This window comes from Urocitellus parryii, chromosome 5, assembly GCF_045843805.1.
Source record: "Urocitellus parryii isolate mUroPar1 chromosome 5, mUroPar1.hap1, whole genome shotgun sequence".
NCBI lineage: Eukaryota > Metazoa > Chordata > Mammalia > Rodentia > Sciuridae > Urocitellus > Urocitellus parryii.
Window position 1 is genome coordinate 100,173,812 of NC_135535.1, and position 17,391 is coordinate 100,191,202.

General features: G+C 32.9%; 1 protein-coding gene across 2 annotated transcripts in view; it reads right to left on the bottom strand.

Moving 5' to 3' along the window:
* The window catches only part of LOC113176142 (pregnancy zone protein-like), a 53,309-nt gene that overhangs the window by 16,453 nt on the left and 19,465 nt on the right, over positions 1 to 17,391 (bottom strand). For both annotated transcript variants that reach the window (XM_026380554.2, XM_026380553.2), the window contains exons 12-18: positions 16,687 to 16,914; positions 15,849 to 15,912; positions 10,240 to 10,382; positions 6,806 to 6,955; positions 4,953 to 5,117; positions 3,323 to 3,422; positions 10 to 172 (exon numbers count right to left, since the gene is read on the bottom strand). In XM_026380554.2, coding sequence (XP_026236339.2) covers positions 10 to 172; positions 3,323 to 3,422; positions 4,953 to 5,117; positions 6,806 to 6,955; positions 10,240 to 10,382; positions 15,849 to 15,912; positions 16,687 to 16,914 — 1,013 coding nt within the window. The remainder of the gene's footprint in view (positions 1 to 9; positions 173 to 3,322; positions 3,423 to 4,952; positions 5,118 to 6,805; positions 6,956 to 10,239; positions 10,383 to 15,848; positions 15,913 to 16,686; positions 16,915 to 17,391) is intronic.

Here is a 17,391-nt window from a genome sequence, read left to right on the forward strand (position 1 = left end):
GTGACTTACTCCAGGTCCACCAAGTCCCAGATCCAGGTCTCAGGGAAATACTTCCGGACTGTCTCTTTCACTTGCATAGTTGGAGAGTCTGTCATCATCGGCACTGAGGAACTCAACCTTGGCATACTTCGAAATCCAGAACGCGGTCCAGAATGAAAGCCATCTGTTGTTGCTATGGGAAGAGAGCACATAGGCCCCAGTGTAAGCCTTGTTTTCATCATTAATTTCTATTTTTGTGCATGTGATACCGGGGATGAAACCCAGTAGTGCTTTACCAGTAGTGAGCTGTATCACCAGCCTGATTTTAAAAAATTTTGACGCAGGTTTCACAAAGTTGTGGAGGTTGGCCTTTGGCTTGAGATCCTCCTGCCTCCATCTCTGGAGTTGCTGGGATTGCAGGTTTGTGCCACCATGCTCAGCTTCATCGTTAATTTCTTATGGTAGCTTATTTCTCAGGTGGAATAAGGCCATTTGTGCAAGGAATGTTTCTTCTTAGAATTATTTAGCCTACCAAGTTGTTGCTTTGTTTTCTTACCTGTTTGTCCTGTAGAAAGTTTAGTCCTATTGCTTGTTCAAATACAGTTTAGAGCTAAATATATTTTTCTCTATAAATAAAATCAAATGTAGCTCTAAGATGATTTTTCAATTAATTAGGAAAAGATTAGAGTAATTTAATATATCAAATAATGCTGTTACACTGAAATGAACATCATGCTTCCCATTGGCAGTAACAATTGAACAAGAAAAATGGACATTAGCCTCAGCAAGAAGATTTCAGAAATTACTTGTTGGTTGTTTGCTTGAATAGTGAATGAGATATGGAGATATAAATAGTAAACAATAGAACACAGTAATGTGTGTGTTACAGACATAAACTCTCAAGAGAGAAAAGAGAATAGTTGGGTATGGTCGCCACATCTATAATCCCAGCTAATTGGGAGGCTGATAAAGGAGGATCACAAGACCAAGGCCAGTCTCAGAAACTTAGTGAGGCTCTATTTCAAAATAAAAAATAAAAAGTGCTGCATATGTAGCTCAGTGGTAGAGTGTCCCTGGGTTTGGTCTCTAGTACCAGAAAGAGGGAGACAGACAAGGAGAAGAGAATTGACTTCAGTTTTAGCAGAAAAGACTTTAACAAGGAGCAAGGTCATATGCTCCTTAGTGGGTAGGAAGCTGAGGAGAATGGAGGGCATGCTAGTGAAAGAGGAGTACCCAGAGTTGCAGAGCTAGGAAGCAATAATTCAAAGAGTTTATGAAAAACTCCCCCTTCCAGAGAAGAATGTTTATTTGGGGGTAACTTTAACATCTCTGACTAAATAGTAGATGTAATTATAAGACACCATGAAGGTCAGGACAAATAAATTAGATCTGTTAAGGCAACAGTTCCTTAGCTTGATAAAAAAGATATTACAGAGATCAGAATATATATATATATATATATATATATATATATATATATGTATATATATATGTATATATATATATATATGTATATATATATACATATATGTATATATATACATAATCTTAAATATTATTTCATATATCTTTATTATACTGTTATTGTACACTTGTATAGCTATATAGCTCTGAATTCTAGAATATCACTTTCTTAGTATAATTATATATTGATATATAATTATAAATATATATGTATAAAATAAGGTTTGGATATGGTATTGAAAGCCATAGCCACAGTCCCTTCTGAGAGTAGGGAGTGAGACATGATAACTGTTTAAGGGCAATTAGCCTTTCACAGTATGCGGGTTAGACTGAGTGGAGAAAGACCAGAGACAAGAAGGAAAGTTCAGATGGCTTTCTAGTTATAAAAGTGTAAGGGATAGGAATGAGGTGAGATGTAACTGAAAATGAAGAGGAAAGAATGAATAGGTGCTGAAGGAAAACTTTGTTCAGAATATTTAGGATAATACTATGATGATGGTACTCTGAATTTACAGGTTTTTCTGCATCATTCCATTGACAGTTTTTTTTTCTCTTAGAATTGAAAAGAAAATATGCATTTGGTATTAAGGAAAAGGAAAATAAATTTGTAGTGCAGTTCAGATTTCTTTTTTCAGAACATTCTATTACATGGAATCATAATTAGATTGTTTTTTTTTCCATTTATGCTCTGAACACCTCAGTGAGTTTGGTGGTCATTCTGATTCTAGATATGAAATCACTGAGCCAGCAGAAGGTCACATGAATCTGTGGGATTTCAAAGTCATATCTATCACAACAAATAAAGGGGAGATATTAAATTGTCCCTTTGTTCTAAGAAAACAATAATACTTATTCATTATACTGGATTTTCTTCCTGTTAAGGAAATTGTTTTATTCACTCCTTGGTTCATAAATAGATCTTTGACCCTTGTCTTCCCAAGAGGTTTTAGACCCCTGTCTAATATAGTAATTTTACTTGCATTTGAATTTTTTTGGTGTTTATTCTTTTAAAAAAGTCTTTATATTACCACAGTCATTTTTCACTAGAGAGTAAGATTAGTAGACATTCAAGCTTCCAGGGAGAGATCTCTGATCGCCTGGTATAAGTAGAAAAAAATATTCAGGATCCTTTAAACTTTTCCTTATTTCTATGTATCTTGAAAAAATACATAGAGAACAATAGTACATTTGTCAAAAGTTGAATTATTCTATGTTATTCAACTTTCATAAAAAGACATGCCGTAGTTGATATCCATGTGATCCTTCCCATTTATCAGCTTCCCTTGCAGTTAGGGAAGAAATATAGGCAGAAGTGGTATTTGCCATTTCCACTTCTGGTCATAAAAATCACACACCAATCTGCTCCTTTACCATTATTGTGATTTTGAAAGGTCCACTGGAGGTGGTGGTGTTACCAGATGAAAGCAGACTGGTTATCCCTGACTTTGTTTGATAGAAAGAGAATTCCTAGAGAGCTAGTGGACTCACAAGTAGCTTTTGTGTGAACAAAAGAAATAAATGGCTAGGTGCTTAGCCATTTTGATACAGGGGTGAGTTTGTTATTGCAATGTAATAGATCTTACCCTGACTAATTCAGGTATTGAATCTACAGTGGATAAAGAGTATCTGAAATAGCAAAAGTACTGAAGGCTCACACACAAAAATAGCCAATTTTGACATCAGAGAGAGCATAAGAGAAGAACAATAATTTATTTAAAGTCCTATTTAGGGGAAAGATGTTACTTGTGGATAACTTGCCAAAAAAGTTGATGCAGAGTCATAAGAGTCAGTATTTAGATGAAGAATTATTTATCCCAACCCACCCCAGTAAAGTATAATTTTTCTTTTGTTTTAGCAGACAAATAAAGTACAACCTTACCTAATCCATAGGCCAAAGGAACTGGTGCATATAGGTGAGGAGGTGGACAAAAATGTGGCTTATGGATTTGTGAATTGGTAAAAATATTTAATCCTATAGACTGAAAGAGAGATTGTTAAAAGCATAGAGGAAGTTTAATCTTGAGAATGGCATTAATTTCTTGAATTTTAATTTCACTTTCACTATTGTTTAACACAGACTTAATAGGATCATTATGAAAATTCTGCACAATAAAGACTCCTCTACTTATAAATATGCAATGGAGTCACAGAAGGTGAAGTTCACCTACCAAATAATGGATTGAGATTCAAACCCATTTCGATTCCTATGATTCCTATTTTAAAAGATTGTCTGTTATACTGTGATGCCTCTGGAATGATTTATTTTTGAACCCAGGTAACGTAGGTTTCAGTCTTAGATGTTTTCTTCCCTCTTATTTCTTCACCAAAGATCTGCATCCCTATATGTATAGCCAACTAGATAAATCTTAATGACTTCCCTGTAGAAAGTATGTTTTTGTCATTTAGAATTGTGGGATTGCATACTAGAGATTTTTCTCCACAATTTAATAGATTTTATTTATTCCAAGATATTCCTTTCCATGAATAAGTATACTGGATTCATTCCATTTGGGATTTTTCCTTCCCTCTTTTCTTTCCCAGTTTTTAACTATATGGAATATCTGCATTCACAGCACACATGCCACAATAGTCTGATTCCTGGAGTCTCCCTGTCCCCACCTTTTACCTTCACTATTCATCACTGATAAACTCTACTTACTGTCTCATCTCAGAGTCCCTGGGGAACCACATGACCCTGGGGCACAGTTGTCACAACTGCCACTGACAGAAAGAGTCAGACATAAAGGTTCAAAGACTGAACAGCTACTTAATAAACATAAAGTGTTTTTTAAATCCCTCAATCATCTGATTTATTAATTTAGAGGCTTCAGAAGAGAGATTTAAATTTCTTTCAGCTCAGCTGCTGACCTCTGTCAGAAGAACGACGTGTGTTTTCCTCAAGGTATACAAAAAGTTTGTGTTTCTTTTTGGCAGTGTATGATTGAGATTTAATTTCACAAACTAGTTAAACTCTTCTTTTATAACTCTGCTAAAGAATAGTTAAAATTACACATTTTTCAAACAGTTTGATGTTTCTAAGGCAAATATTGTTAATCCTTTCTTAACAAAATGGTTGCTTTCTGTTTGCCTGAAATGTTCCTACCCTAAAGGTGAGAGTATTGCACTTTAAACATTCAGTCATTATTTATATAACAAGGATTTATTGTTCTAACGATTTGTATGATGGCTTCAATAAACTATTCACACATTAGAATCTCTAAGAACCACTGAAAGGGGTATATGATGATTGAAATCAGCATGAAAATCAATTTGATTAAGGTTTTTGGCTCTAAAAATAAATCACTTGCTGTTTAAGGTAACAGAGAAATTCATGTTTGAAAATCTGTACAAAATTTTCTATGCCTTTGACATTCCAATATTTACCCTTTTGTCATTGTTTTGTTAGAGTTTGTGGAAGGCCAGATCCTATAGCTTAGAATTCTATGATTCTCCACCTTAATAAAGACTTAAAAATCAACTTAGGTTTTATTTTGTGAAAAAAGAATTACCTCAAAAATTCTGTAAACATCATCATTCTGTAGGACCTGCTTTGGTGTGTATACCATTCCATTGAGAATTATGTCTTCTGCATGGACACATTTTTCACCATCTGCATTCGGTGGACCTCTGTATCCAGTGCTAAGAATACTCTTTACTGGTAGCAACTGATATACCTGTGAAATTGGGAGAATAAGGGGGAAATCCTTATTTTGTTTATATTTAATGTGACAATATTCAACATGGTATTTCAAAGGTTATGGGGTTTGTTTAATTTTGCTAAGCCTACCTTATCAAGAACACAGAGTCTAATGCTCTATTGGAGGTGCATGTGATAAAGATTTTCTCCCATTCTGTAGGCTTTCTTTTCACATTATTGTTTCTTTTGCTGAGAAGAAGCTTTTTAGTTTGAATCCATCCTATTTATCAATTCTTTACTTCTTGCACTTTAAGAGTCATATTAAGGAAGTCAGATTCTAAGCCAACATAGTGAAGATTTGGGCCTACTTTTTCTTCTATTATGTGCAGGGTCTCTGGTCTATTTGAATTTGAATTGAGTTTTGTGCATGGTGAGAGATAGGGGTTTAATTTCATTGCTTTGGCTATTCTGTTTTTTTTTTTTATTTTTCTAAATGAATTTCCTGATTGTTTTTTCTAGTACTATGAAGAATGACATTGGAATTTTAATTGGAATTGCATTAAATCTTTATAAAATTTTGTTAGTTTGACCATTTTGACAATATTAATTCTGCCTATCCAGGATATGGGAGGTCTTAGTATGATGTCCTCCAGTTCCATCAATTCACCAGCAAATGCCATAATTGCATTCTTCATTATGGCTAGTAAAAGTCCAGTGTGTGTGTGTGTGTGTGTGTGTGTGTGTGTGTGTGTGTGTGTGTTTTCTGCATCCATTCATCTGTTGATGGGACATCTGGGCTGGTCCCATATTTTGGCTATTTTGAGTTGTACTGCTATAAACATGGATATGCCTGTATCACTAAAGTACTCTGATTTTAGTTCTTTTGGATAAATACCCAGGATTGGGATATCTGGGTCATAAGGTGGCTCCATTCCAGGTCTTTGAGGAATACCCACACTTCTTTCCAAAGTGGGTATAAACTAATTTGCTGTCCCACCAACAATGTATGAGTGTACCTTTCCCCCCATATTCTCACCTGTATTTATTATTATTTGCATCCTTGAAGATTGGTATTCTAATTGGAGTGAGATGAAATCTCAATGTAGTTTTGATTTGCATTTCTCTGATTCTGATGGATGTTGGGTATTCTTTCATATATTTCTTGGTCATTTGTATTTATAAGAGACATTTTTAAAGATAAATTTGGACAGAAACTCTCTTTCACCTACTCTTAAAATCAGTAAAGGCTTGATTTCTGAAAAACTTAAAACTTGACACTTTACATAACAACTTAAATACAGTGGGTTAGGAAGCTGCATTGCAACCAATTTGTTATAAATTTTACCTCTGAAACACAGCTTTAGCATGCTTTCTCCATAATTATTTATTATGGACTAGGTATATTTTGTTCAGCCATAAAGTAATAAGATAATACCTACTTGAAATTTTGTTTATTTATTCACTCATGACAAATGGGTTAAACTCCTCTTATACTTAAGACACTGTGCTAGTTGTGGGGAATGTGGTGGTAAACAAGATTGCTCTGTCAAAGAGTACATAACAGAATGAAATGAGATGATACAAGTAAAGTGCTTGGTTCAATGATTGCTGTGGAATTAAATCATGCCAACAACTCAGAAAAACTTGTCTTTTGCAGTTACAACATCCAAAAATAGTCTTGCCATGTGAGCATTTTGTTAAACCCAAGTCTGAAGTGGTACTCACTGACTGAGGTGAAAGCTCAGCTTCAGGTTTCATTAGCAGCACACTCTGGTCTACAGCCCTGAGGGCGCAGAGGGAGAAGGGCGTGGCTTTGACCTTCAGGTGAGTGTCTGAGGCTGGCAAGCCCTGGACTGATGAGAAACTCAAATTTACCTGTAAAGAGGATATGATCATAGCAGCAACTTTTGTAAATATTACAGTCTCACATCTCTCTTACTCCAGGCCAAGATAAGTCTTTTTGACCTTTTCTTTCTCTCTTTCCTTCTTAGAGCAGACATAAGAGATGAATTTTCCCAGGAACCACCAATTAAACATCCTTGGAATAATCTAGACATGAGGTTCCAGTTAACTTAGGTTTCCTATTCCTTATATAACTGGGGAAATATAAGTTGGCTTGGATCACATAGAATTCGAATCCTGGGCTGGATTGAAAACACTTAAACTAAGTGTAAGTGGCTGCCCTATTTCTGTGCAGTGTATTGTGATGAATGTGTGTGCTTTGTAAGATTCTGTGAAAAATCACATTCAGCATTGAAATTGGTCAACTGAATTCTCTTCCAGCTGGATATCTTAACCACATGAAATCTTAAAGCAGGGTACTACTGATAATCATGGTTGGGTGTTTATTAGGTCATTTCAAAAATAATCCATGATATTCTAAGTTTTAAATTCTGTAAACATAATAAATAGTAAAATATTATTATTTTAAAGTTACTATAGGTGGTATATTTGTTGCTCAATTTAAATTTTATATAGATTATTCACAGATAGGACGATGGGACAAAATAGGTTAAACATCTAATATATATCCTAACAGTTTTTAGGGAATTCAAACGACTGTGAATAAAGATCAATAACAACAGAATAATGTGAAATGATGCAGATTTTTTTTAGAATTGATTTCGCTTTCGCCAGTAGAAATTAGTTGACAATTGAATCTTTTAGTTTCTTCTATTTATACAGATATTTCTTAAGCAATACCTGAGCTACATTTGAATTTAAAGTAGTAATATCAGATAACTTCCTACATTTTTTCTTTTTCTTTTTTTTTTTTTTTTTGGTACCAGGGAATGAACCCAGGGGTGCTTTACTTCTGAGCCACATCCCAAGCCCTTTTTAATATTTTACTTAGAGAAATGACCTCATTGAATTGCTTAGGGCCTTACTAACTTATTAAAGTTGGCTTTGAACTTGCAATCCTCCTGCCTTAGCTTCCTAAGCTGCTGTGATTATAGGAATACACCACTGCTTCTGGCCTTCCTAAATTCTTGAACTAGAAATTTATTTGAATTGAAATGAAAGATTAGTATGGTTAGCTAAATAATATTCAACTTACTGAATTTAACTACAAGAATCCTGCTATGTGGTCTGCTAACTGAGCAGTTTGGAATCATACATCAAACAACATGCATAAAAAATAAATCACTAATTATATATCCTCAAAATATAGACATATTTATATCTCTAATTCAATATATTTGGAAAACAATGCTTAAGGAAAATTTCATTTTAAATGTTTTTAGTTTTAGAAAATTTAAGTTCATTAAAATAAATTTATGAATATACACATCAAATGAACAAGAAAGTTATTTGGAATTGTAATCAACTGAAAATACTGTTGAACAAGAAATGGAAATGTGAGAAAATATAAAATCTTTTAACAATATGAAAACCAAAAGAACTTTATCGCATGTTTTGAAGGAGTCCGTATCTAGCTGTGTTAATTAGTGTTTTCCTTAATGAATAAGTATATCCAGTGGAGAATACCAAATAATAAAATTCATTACATACTCAACGTGTACACCAACTTTGTTGTTTTAAAGGGAAGATGTTTTTAAAATAAAAAATAGTTTTTCTCTGTCCCAACAAGGATTGAAAATAAACATTTAAATTATATTTGATTTGAAGGAATTCATGTCTCAATCAAACCTGAGGTATTTCCTCATGTTCTAGTCCACTGTTTATTCATCATCCTGTCAGGTTGTCTAAATTGATTTATACCTTCAATTGATCTATTCTTCTAATTTTTTGTGGTATTTGATATGAAGAGAAATATAACGCCCATGGGCTTTTGTTTCTGTGGGAAAATTTTCTCATGGTGTTACACAGAAATTGTTGTATATTTTGCAGAATGAGAAACATTGTTTAGTTTGAACTCTGAGGAAAAAAATTGATGTTCTATTGATTATATTTTTTAAAACCTCTCTGATTCTCCACTGTGACGGGAATACCAACTCATCAGAAAGAGCACTGCTCCACTGCTGGAATGAGTGACATGGGCTGATATCTGTGGCATAGCAGGGCCCTTCCAGGATTGAACAACTCACTCTCCAGGGTTAACAGTGAAAGCCATGAAGCTTGAGCTCATTGACAGAAAGCACACCAAAACCCCAAAAGGAACAGGCACTAGGCTCTTTGACACAAGGTCCAGGCTTAGTAGCATTCTTTAGATGGAATTGAAGATACATGAAGATAGGTATCAGAATGCATTGTGTGTTTTTCTTAGATCAGGGTTTTTTTTTTTTTTTTTTTTTTGTTTTTTTTTTTTTTTTTTTTTGGTGGTGGTGGTGCTAGGGATTGAACCCAGGGCCTGGTGTAGGTGAGGCAAGCACTCTAAAAACTAAGCTATTTCCCCAGCCCCAGTGTATATATTTTTAAAAGTAATGCAAATATGGTTTTAATGGGAGAAAAGTTCAGGTGTTATAAACACACATTGTTTTATTTTCTGTAAAGTGTGTGTTGCTGAGTCCTCCCAGTTTTTGAAGAGATATCTGAAGTAGGTAGATTCTATTTGCTAATGTTTAAATATACTGCCAGAATAGTAAAAATCAGATAAAAGCACCAGATTCTACTGAGACAAAACTTATTTTTGTCTAGTGGGCTTCACATTGCAGCTTTGTATTCTTTAAAAATAAAAAAAGACTCCATTTATTCTTATGTTAGATTTTTATGCTGTAATCATTATTTGAGTACCAAGACTGTGTTTCTCAAAGCAAAGTACAGACATATGCTCCTGGTTTATGTTGTCAAGCTAAATGCAAACTTCCAATAACCTACTGTTTTCTGCAGTGTGCAGAATGGAAATGTGCTCAGATGTGACAGGATAAAATGGACACAGATTTGTGAAGCATTATTTTCAGGTGAAAATTTTGGTAATGAAATATTTTAAACTTAAAGCTATTAAGAGTTTATACTGGAATGATTTTGAAATCCATATAAATATTATGATAAAAAGAGTTTTTGAAAATTGTGCTCATGACCCCCAGCTTTGAATATTGCCACCAGACCTTTCAGGGGATGATGTCATTCTGCCTTGTGAGATTCTTTGGAGAAAAGTTTTAGGATCATGTTAGGGGAGTATTTTGTTTACTTCCTTATTTTCCATACTTAGAAAGGGGAACAGGATGAAATGACTAGGCCTAAACAAAGTGACCCACCTTGTTTGCAAAACAGTTTTCGATTTCAAGTTTCTGAGTGTCTGCAATAATTTCTCCATTAGGTAAAATAGTGTAAAGAAGAATCTGAGCAGTAGGAGCAATGTCTGGTTCCACTTGAAAGGAGAAGGAAAATGTCCCCTTCACTGGAGAATAAAGAAAATTCAAGATTATAGATTAGGAACAAATTTCTCAATCTTATGAAGCAGGGGTTCTCAGATTATTTAACTTATTCACATTTGGAACATGCTGAAGTAAGAAAATAATTGTATATACACTACTGTGCATATAATAGTTGTTTAATAAATATATGCTGAAATAATAACTTTTTTAAGATATAGGTTTAATTGTTTATTTTTTCTGCTTAAGTAGGAAAAAACCATTTAGTCATATCTCTATTTCTAATATGAAAAAATTTAAAATTTGGGAGAGGATGAAGGAGAGAATTTCAGTCAGGTCTAGTTATTCCTAAGATCCAAATCAGCACAAGATGATCAATTTGAGTACAATTGATATAAGTCTCCTTTTATGAACAAGTTATACGTCTTCTCTTATTTAGGAATTAATTTTAATAAGTTTTGAGATTATCTACAGAAGTGTGAAGTTAGCTTGTGGTAGAAGCAAAACCAATAGGTTCAAAATAAATTTTGGAAAAAATAATACTAAAAATATATGAAGGTAGATTTCTGAAACAGTTAAATATAAGTAAGTATGGAAAAGCACCCACTAATATATTATCATTGAATAAAATGAAGCATATTTTTTTTGTTAAAGTTATATTTCTTTTTCCCATTCACCTCTGTAGGTACTCAATAAATAAATGATTTAAACCCTACTGCAGAAAAAAATGTTGAAGCTATTGCTTTATGAAATCGTTTTTTTTTTTTTCATGTTTTTAGGAATAACCTTATCTGCTCAAAAAAGCGAACCAACATCTAACCACATCAAATCAATGATTAAATTAAATGTGAATGTATCATATGTGAATGTATTCAAATTCCATGCATTTTTTTAAAAAAAAGGTTGGAATAACTTTCTTCAGTAATTTTGTAGCTGTAAGAGATGTTCTAGACCTAAGAAGAACCCATGATGAGCCAAATTTTAGAGTGGTGGCTCTTGTGTCCGTATCATGGCTTTGGCAGACTCATGATACTTGAAAAGTGGAAAGTCTAGGGGGAAAATATTTCTATTTTGGTAGAGTTAAAAAGAATTGTACTAGGAGGGTAATTTGAAATTCAAAGAATTGCAAATAAGTTAATTAATATTTTGAAGTCCAACTAAAATTCGTATTAATTTTTAGGGATATGTTAATCACCTTTATATTATTATTTAAAAGAAATATTCAAATAACTGAATTAGTTGAGTACTTAAAAAGCAATTTTCATCTGTAAAATTTTGTAAGATATTAGAATACGATTTTTCTTGATGCTGTGTTGAATTATATAAATAAACAGAGGTAAATGAAACAAGACAAACAGGTTCAGGGGAGACTCTTCTTGGTATAGGCTTTTACTAAATGGAGTAAGTTGAGACATTTCTCTAGGTATCGATTTTTCCCACCTGCAAAATAGAGAAATTGACTAATACTTCCAAGTCCTTATTTTGCTCTTCCATTCAGATTTTCAGAAACAATTTGTTATAATTTCTAAGTGCTTCAATAGAAAAATAGAATTTAATATACCTACACTAAGATGGTAAGTATCTTGAGTTTCTGGAACATTTTTTTTTAATCCATGAATACAAATCTTTTACAAAGATGTATAAGATAGAAAGATAAATTCTCTTTGATATAGTTCTGATGGGAAAGTTATTTCAAAGTTTGTTTCTCCTTAATTGGTCTCAAAGAGATATCAAACCCTAGATTCATAAATTAATTTAAAAATATTTATTAAATTCCCATTATGTGCCAAGTACTAATATAAGAAATGGTATTTCAAAAGTAAAACAAAAACATACTTAAGATCATGATATTCAGACTTTTTCTGTCTATATTAACTCACTTGAAGGTATGGTTACTTTTGATGTGGCTGTTAATAAAAATTGTTTTAATCTGGTCAGGCACGGTGGAGCACCTGTAATGCCAGAGACTTGGTAGGCTGTGTCAGAAGGATTTCGAGTTCAAAGCCAGTCTCAAAAAAAGTGAGGCGCTAAGCAACTCACTAAGACCCTGTCTCTAAATAAAATATGAAATAGGGCTGGGGATGTGGCTCGGTGGTTGAGTACCCATAGTTCAACTCCTGGTACCACCCGCAAAAAATTGTTTATTGTCTAATGATGGCCTGTGAAATATTAAATGAACCAGCAAAAGAAAAGAAACCTATTAGGGTGTTTTAATGTGGGGACGACATTTAACAAGTAAATAGGCCAGTTATATTTATCTTTTTTGTAAGAAAAGATGCTTTTATTGTACTTATTATTTTCATGAGAAATTAATCACTCTTTATGGGATAATGGAAATTAACAGATTTTTTTTGATTCAAGGAAATTCAGGAGAGTATGTTTTAAAATATAGAAATGTTTTCCACCAAATTGACCTAAATAATATTTAGAGAAAAATCCACAGCCACAGAATACACATTCTACCATTTATCAAGGTAGACCATATTCCTGGCTGTATCATCAGTCTCAATAAATTTAGAAGAATTAAAGTCACAAGATAAACATAATTTTCAAGTAAAAATAAAGGTATTTTTAAAATCTCCTATTATTTATAAAGTAAATAACATAAGTAAATAACATAAGTAATTCATGTAATTATTTCCAGCATGCAGCTAAAACCATAATTAGAAGGAAATGTATAACATTAGACCTTTGTGTTAGACTACAGGATTTTAATTGTATTATTAGGCATAATTTAATCTACATATAAAAAGGCAGTGCATTGGTGCCAACATTTATGTTTTAGAACATTTTTCTGTAAATAGCAATTGTGTTATAGAAAGATATTAAAAGCAAAATAAAATTTTTGATGTATGGATAATTTGGTAAAAAAGCTGGTTGTAAAACATTACTAAATAAATTAAGAAACAATTTTGAAAGGATTCAAGTAGAAAGATAACTTGAATGATAATACAGATTTTGGTACCTGCAAGTGGGGTGCTACTATAACAAATATCAAAAAACATGAAACTGGTTTTAGAATTTGGAAATAGGAAGATTCTGGAAGAATTCTGAGGAGCAGTAAGTGAAAAATTTTATGCTGATTTAACAAACTCTTGGTAGAAATATCAATGCTGAAAAGCCTGTTAAGAAGAATTCAACGTGAGAATCATAGTAGAGAAGAAATATGTCATATTAGAGAGTATCAAATTGTTATGAACAGACTGTTGGTAAAAATATGGACATTAAAAATACTGTTCATGAGGGCTTCAAAGGAAACTGAAGGGAAGGGGATTCTTTTCACATAGTCGCAGAAAGTTGATCTGAATTGTGTCTTGCAGTTTTATGTTAAGCAAATCTTGTAAATGATGAATTTAGATATTTAGTAAGAAGCTATGAAGGAAAAGCAATGAGATCTAACCTTTTTTTTTTTTTTGCTGCTTGTGGAAAAATTCAAGAGAAAAGAGGTAAATTTAAGAAAGAATGTTTCACTGAAAGGGAACCAGAACTTGATAATTTGGAAAATAGATTATCCAGATTTTAAAAACCAAACAAACAATACCATCAGGAAATTGTACTCTAGAAAGAAAGCCATAATGTGACTAGACAACCTCTTGTTAATATCTTAAAAAAATGAAAATGTCACAATATTCAGTCACACACAAAAAATTTTCTCTTCAAAATTTCTCCTTGAGGAAATTAAGTATATGACTCAGACACCTAATTCATCTCAAAGAAAGCCAAAATGAGGATGTAATCCAAGAAATATCTGTGGAGTAACTTTTTGTTTAATAAGGTGAATCACTGTGACACATAGTAGATCTATGTGGTTCTTGAGGAATTGATGCTGAAAGAAACACTGTCAACTTGCACCAGAAGGGACAGAGAGAGTATGAAATAAAGAAGAATGTCAAACCACTCTAATTTTACCAACAGGAAATAAAATGATGAAAATATTTAGCTGTAAACACATTCTATAACTAATGAAAAAGGAAGGATGATTCCAAGAGCCCCTTTTGAATCTATCCTTGAATCTAGAGGATGGAGACATGAACCAAGAAGAATTATTCCTGGCATTGAAAACTAACATTGGATTTCAACACTTGGACTCCTTTGTCCTGGAATGAATTTCTTTTAGGGCCTCAACCCCTAATTTAGATGATTGAGATGATAAGATTCAGGACTTTTGAGCTGACAAGACTTTATGAGATTTGGGTCTTGAGTCAATGCTGCACGGACTAAAGCATTTGTGGACATTGGATAGAGAAAATGCATTTTTCATGTGAAGGGTTATGAACTTGGCTGGCCAGATTATGATTGTGGTAAGCAGAATGGTGCCTATCTGAAGATATCCAATATTATAGTTTAGATACAAGGTGTCTCCCAAAAGCTCATGTGTGTGAGACAATACTAAAAGCTTCAGAAGTGAGATGATCGAATGAGAATTGTAATCCAGTCGGTGGATCAATTCACTGATAGGGATTATCTGGCTGGTAACTGAAGGCAGGTCAAATAGGCTAGAGAAGATAGGTTCCTGGGGACAAATTTGGGGTTTATATTTTATTCCTGGCGAGTCAAGCACTCTCTTCGCTTCCTGTTGCCATATCCTGAGATGCTTTCCTAGGCCATGTTTTTCTGCCATGATTTTCTGCCTCTCCTCAGGCCCAGAGCTAAGGAGGTGATCATTATGGATTGAAACCTGTGAAACCATGAGCCAAATAAACTCTCTTTCCTTTACTTTTTCTTGGCAGGTCTTTTGGTCACAGTGATAAAAAAGCTGACTAAAATGCCCAGTCTTTAAAATCTGTGAATATATTATATCATATGACAATAGAACTTTGGCAGATGTGGTTCAATTAGAAATCTTGTGATGCAAAGATTATCCTGGATTATACAGGTAAACACAATGTAATTATAAGAAGTTTTATAAGAAAGAAATAAGAAGGTAGATTTGAAGATGGTGTGCTGCTGTCTTTGAAGAGAGTAGAAGGGACCCCAAACCAAGAAATAAAGTGGGTGCCCAGGAGCTGAAAAAGGTAAAAACAAAACAAAACAACAATAACAAAAACAACAGGAAAAAAATCAGTTCTTTGTTAGAGCTCCACCTTGATTTCAGCTAGTTAGACTTCTGACATACAGAGCTATAAAATAATAAATTTGTGTTTTTAAGACAATTTATTTGTAGTAATCTATTGTAGCAGGGAACTAATATGGAAATACAACAAAGCAACATTTTTCTTTGGTTATTTTTCTACATTTTCAGTTTTTTTTCTTTAAAAATCAATTATAAAATATTATAAAATGTGAAATATTGAAATACTTTATAAAAAGAAGAAAGGAAATACTATATAAGTGAAAATGAACCCAGTGTGCCATCCTATTCTATCAGCTTCCTCATAGCTAATATGGTTGGTAACAATTTCCTCTACTGTGAAAATAGCTCTAGCCTGCTAAATTGTTCAGGATTTGGTCAATTGAGAAGGAACCAAAACATGGAATTAGAAAATGCTTACCATTTTCTTTTTCAATTGACAATACATGGATTCCTGATTTGGCGATGCTTCCTCTTGCTTTTACCTAAAGATAGAAAGAAATTTATTTATTATTGTTTAAAAGTATATATATTAATCTTACTTTGAAATGTTCATAATATATGTAAAAAATAGTCATACAACTCCAATCAGAAGTTTGTTTTATTACTATATTTACCTTCTAGTATTTTCCTAACTGTGTTTTATCTACTTTGTATAACAAATTTTAGAATGCTTAACACTTTCATTTAATATTTACCATTTCTATTAGATGTTTTATTTCAAGTTTATATGTTATTTTAATAAATATTTTAAGTACCTACTATATGCAGAGCAATGCATAATGAAGATGGATATAAATTATACATGTTTTCTCTATTGTTGCCCCTTTCTCTAAAACACAAATATATTCAGCATTCTCTTTGTATTAGACATGAAATTAAATGATTTTTTTCATTGAAATTAATTTCAATAATGATTATATGAAGTGGTTATTATCTCCAATACTCAGGTGAACTGACGTATTTGTCTTTATTGATGAAATTAAGTAATTTATACAGGATCAAAATGAAATTGTAACTTTTTAATTTTCTACTTTTTTTTATAAAAATAAGGAAATGTTTTGTATAGCTAGTGTTTCAATGATGACCAGAAATAAATGAGAAATCAAGGCATTAACTCCGTAGGAATTAATTCATTTTCTAGCATAAAAACAATACTCCCTTTATTAATATCGCTATGAAAACTAATACTTTGACAGGAATCCAGCAATTTTAGAGTTAATGAATTGAGAAAGAGATACAGTGACTCTTATTCTTACCAAATAATAGAAGGTTAACTCTTTTTCATCCTTCAGGGTCTGTTCATTCAAGATGTATTGTGCCTGAATCTCTTGGGTTTGCCCACAGGTCAAAGTACCAGCAACAAGTTCAAGCTGAACATAACTCCTGCTTGGGGAAAATATGAGGCTTGCAGTGTGCTGTGTTTGTTCATGAACTTCATCGAGCCACCAGTTATCAAAGCAGTTAGTATTCTGTTTGTAAGTAACCTAATGTGAAAATAAAAAGGTCTATTTGTAGTCTCTCTCTCTCTCTCTCTCTCTCTCTCTCTCTCTCTCTCTCTCTCTCTCATCTATCTAAATACGTCAAGAGGCTGCTTTCCTAAATACAGTGTACAGTATAACACATAGCCACCTTCCTCCTGAGGTGATTTAGGTGTTTGCTGAGCTTATTCAGTGGATATTATTCACTTGTAGTCAAGTTCAATTACTTTTTTTTAAAGACTTTACGGCTGTAAAATTGTGTCAGAGCATTTAAATATTCAGTAAAAGCCAAACACAATATTATGCCAAACTAACAAAGAAACATCTAATGGGCATTAGAACTACAGAGCATTAAAAATATCAAGGAAACATCAAGATGATCTATGCAATGGCACCTGCACTAGACCAGCACTAGACCATGTTGTAAAGAGTCCGTCTAAGAGTGAAAGTTTTCTGGCAGAGAATTTTTTTTGTATAATTTAG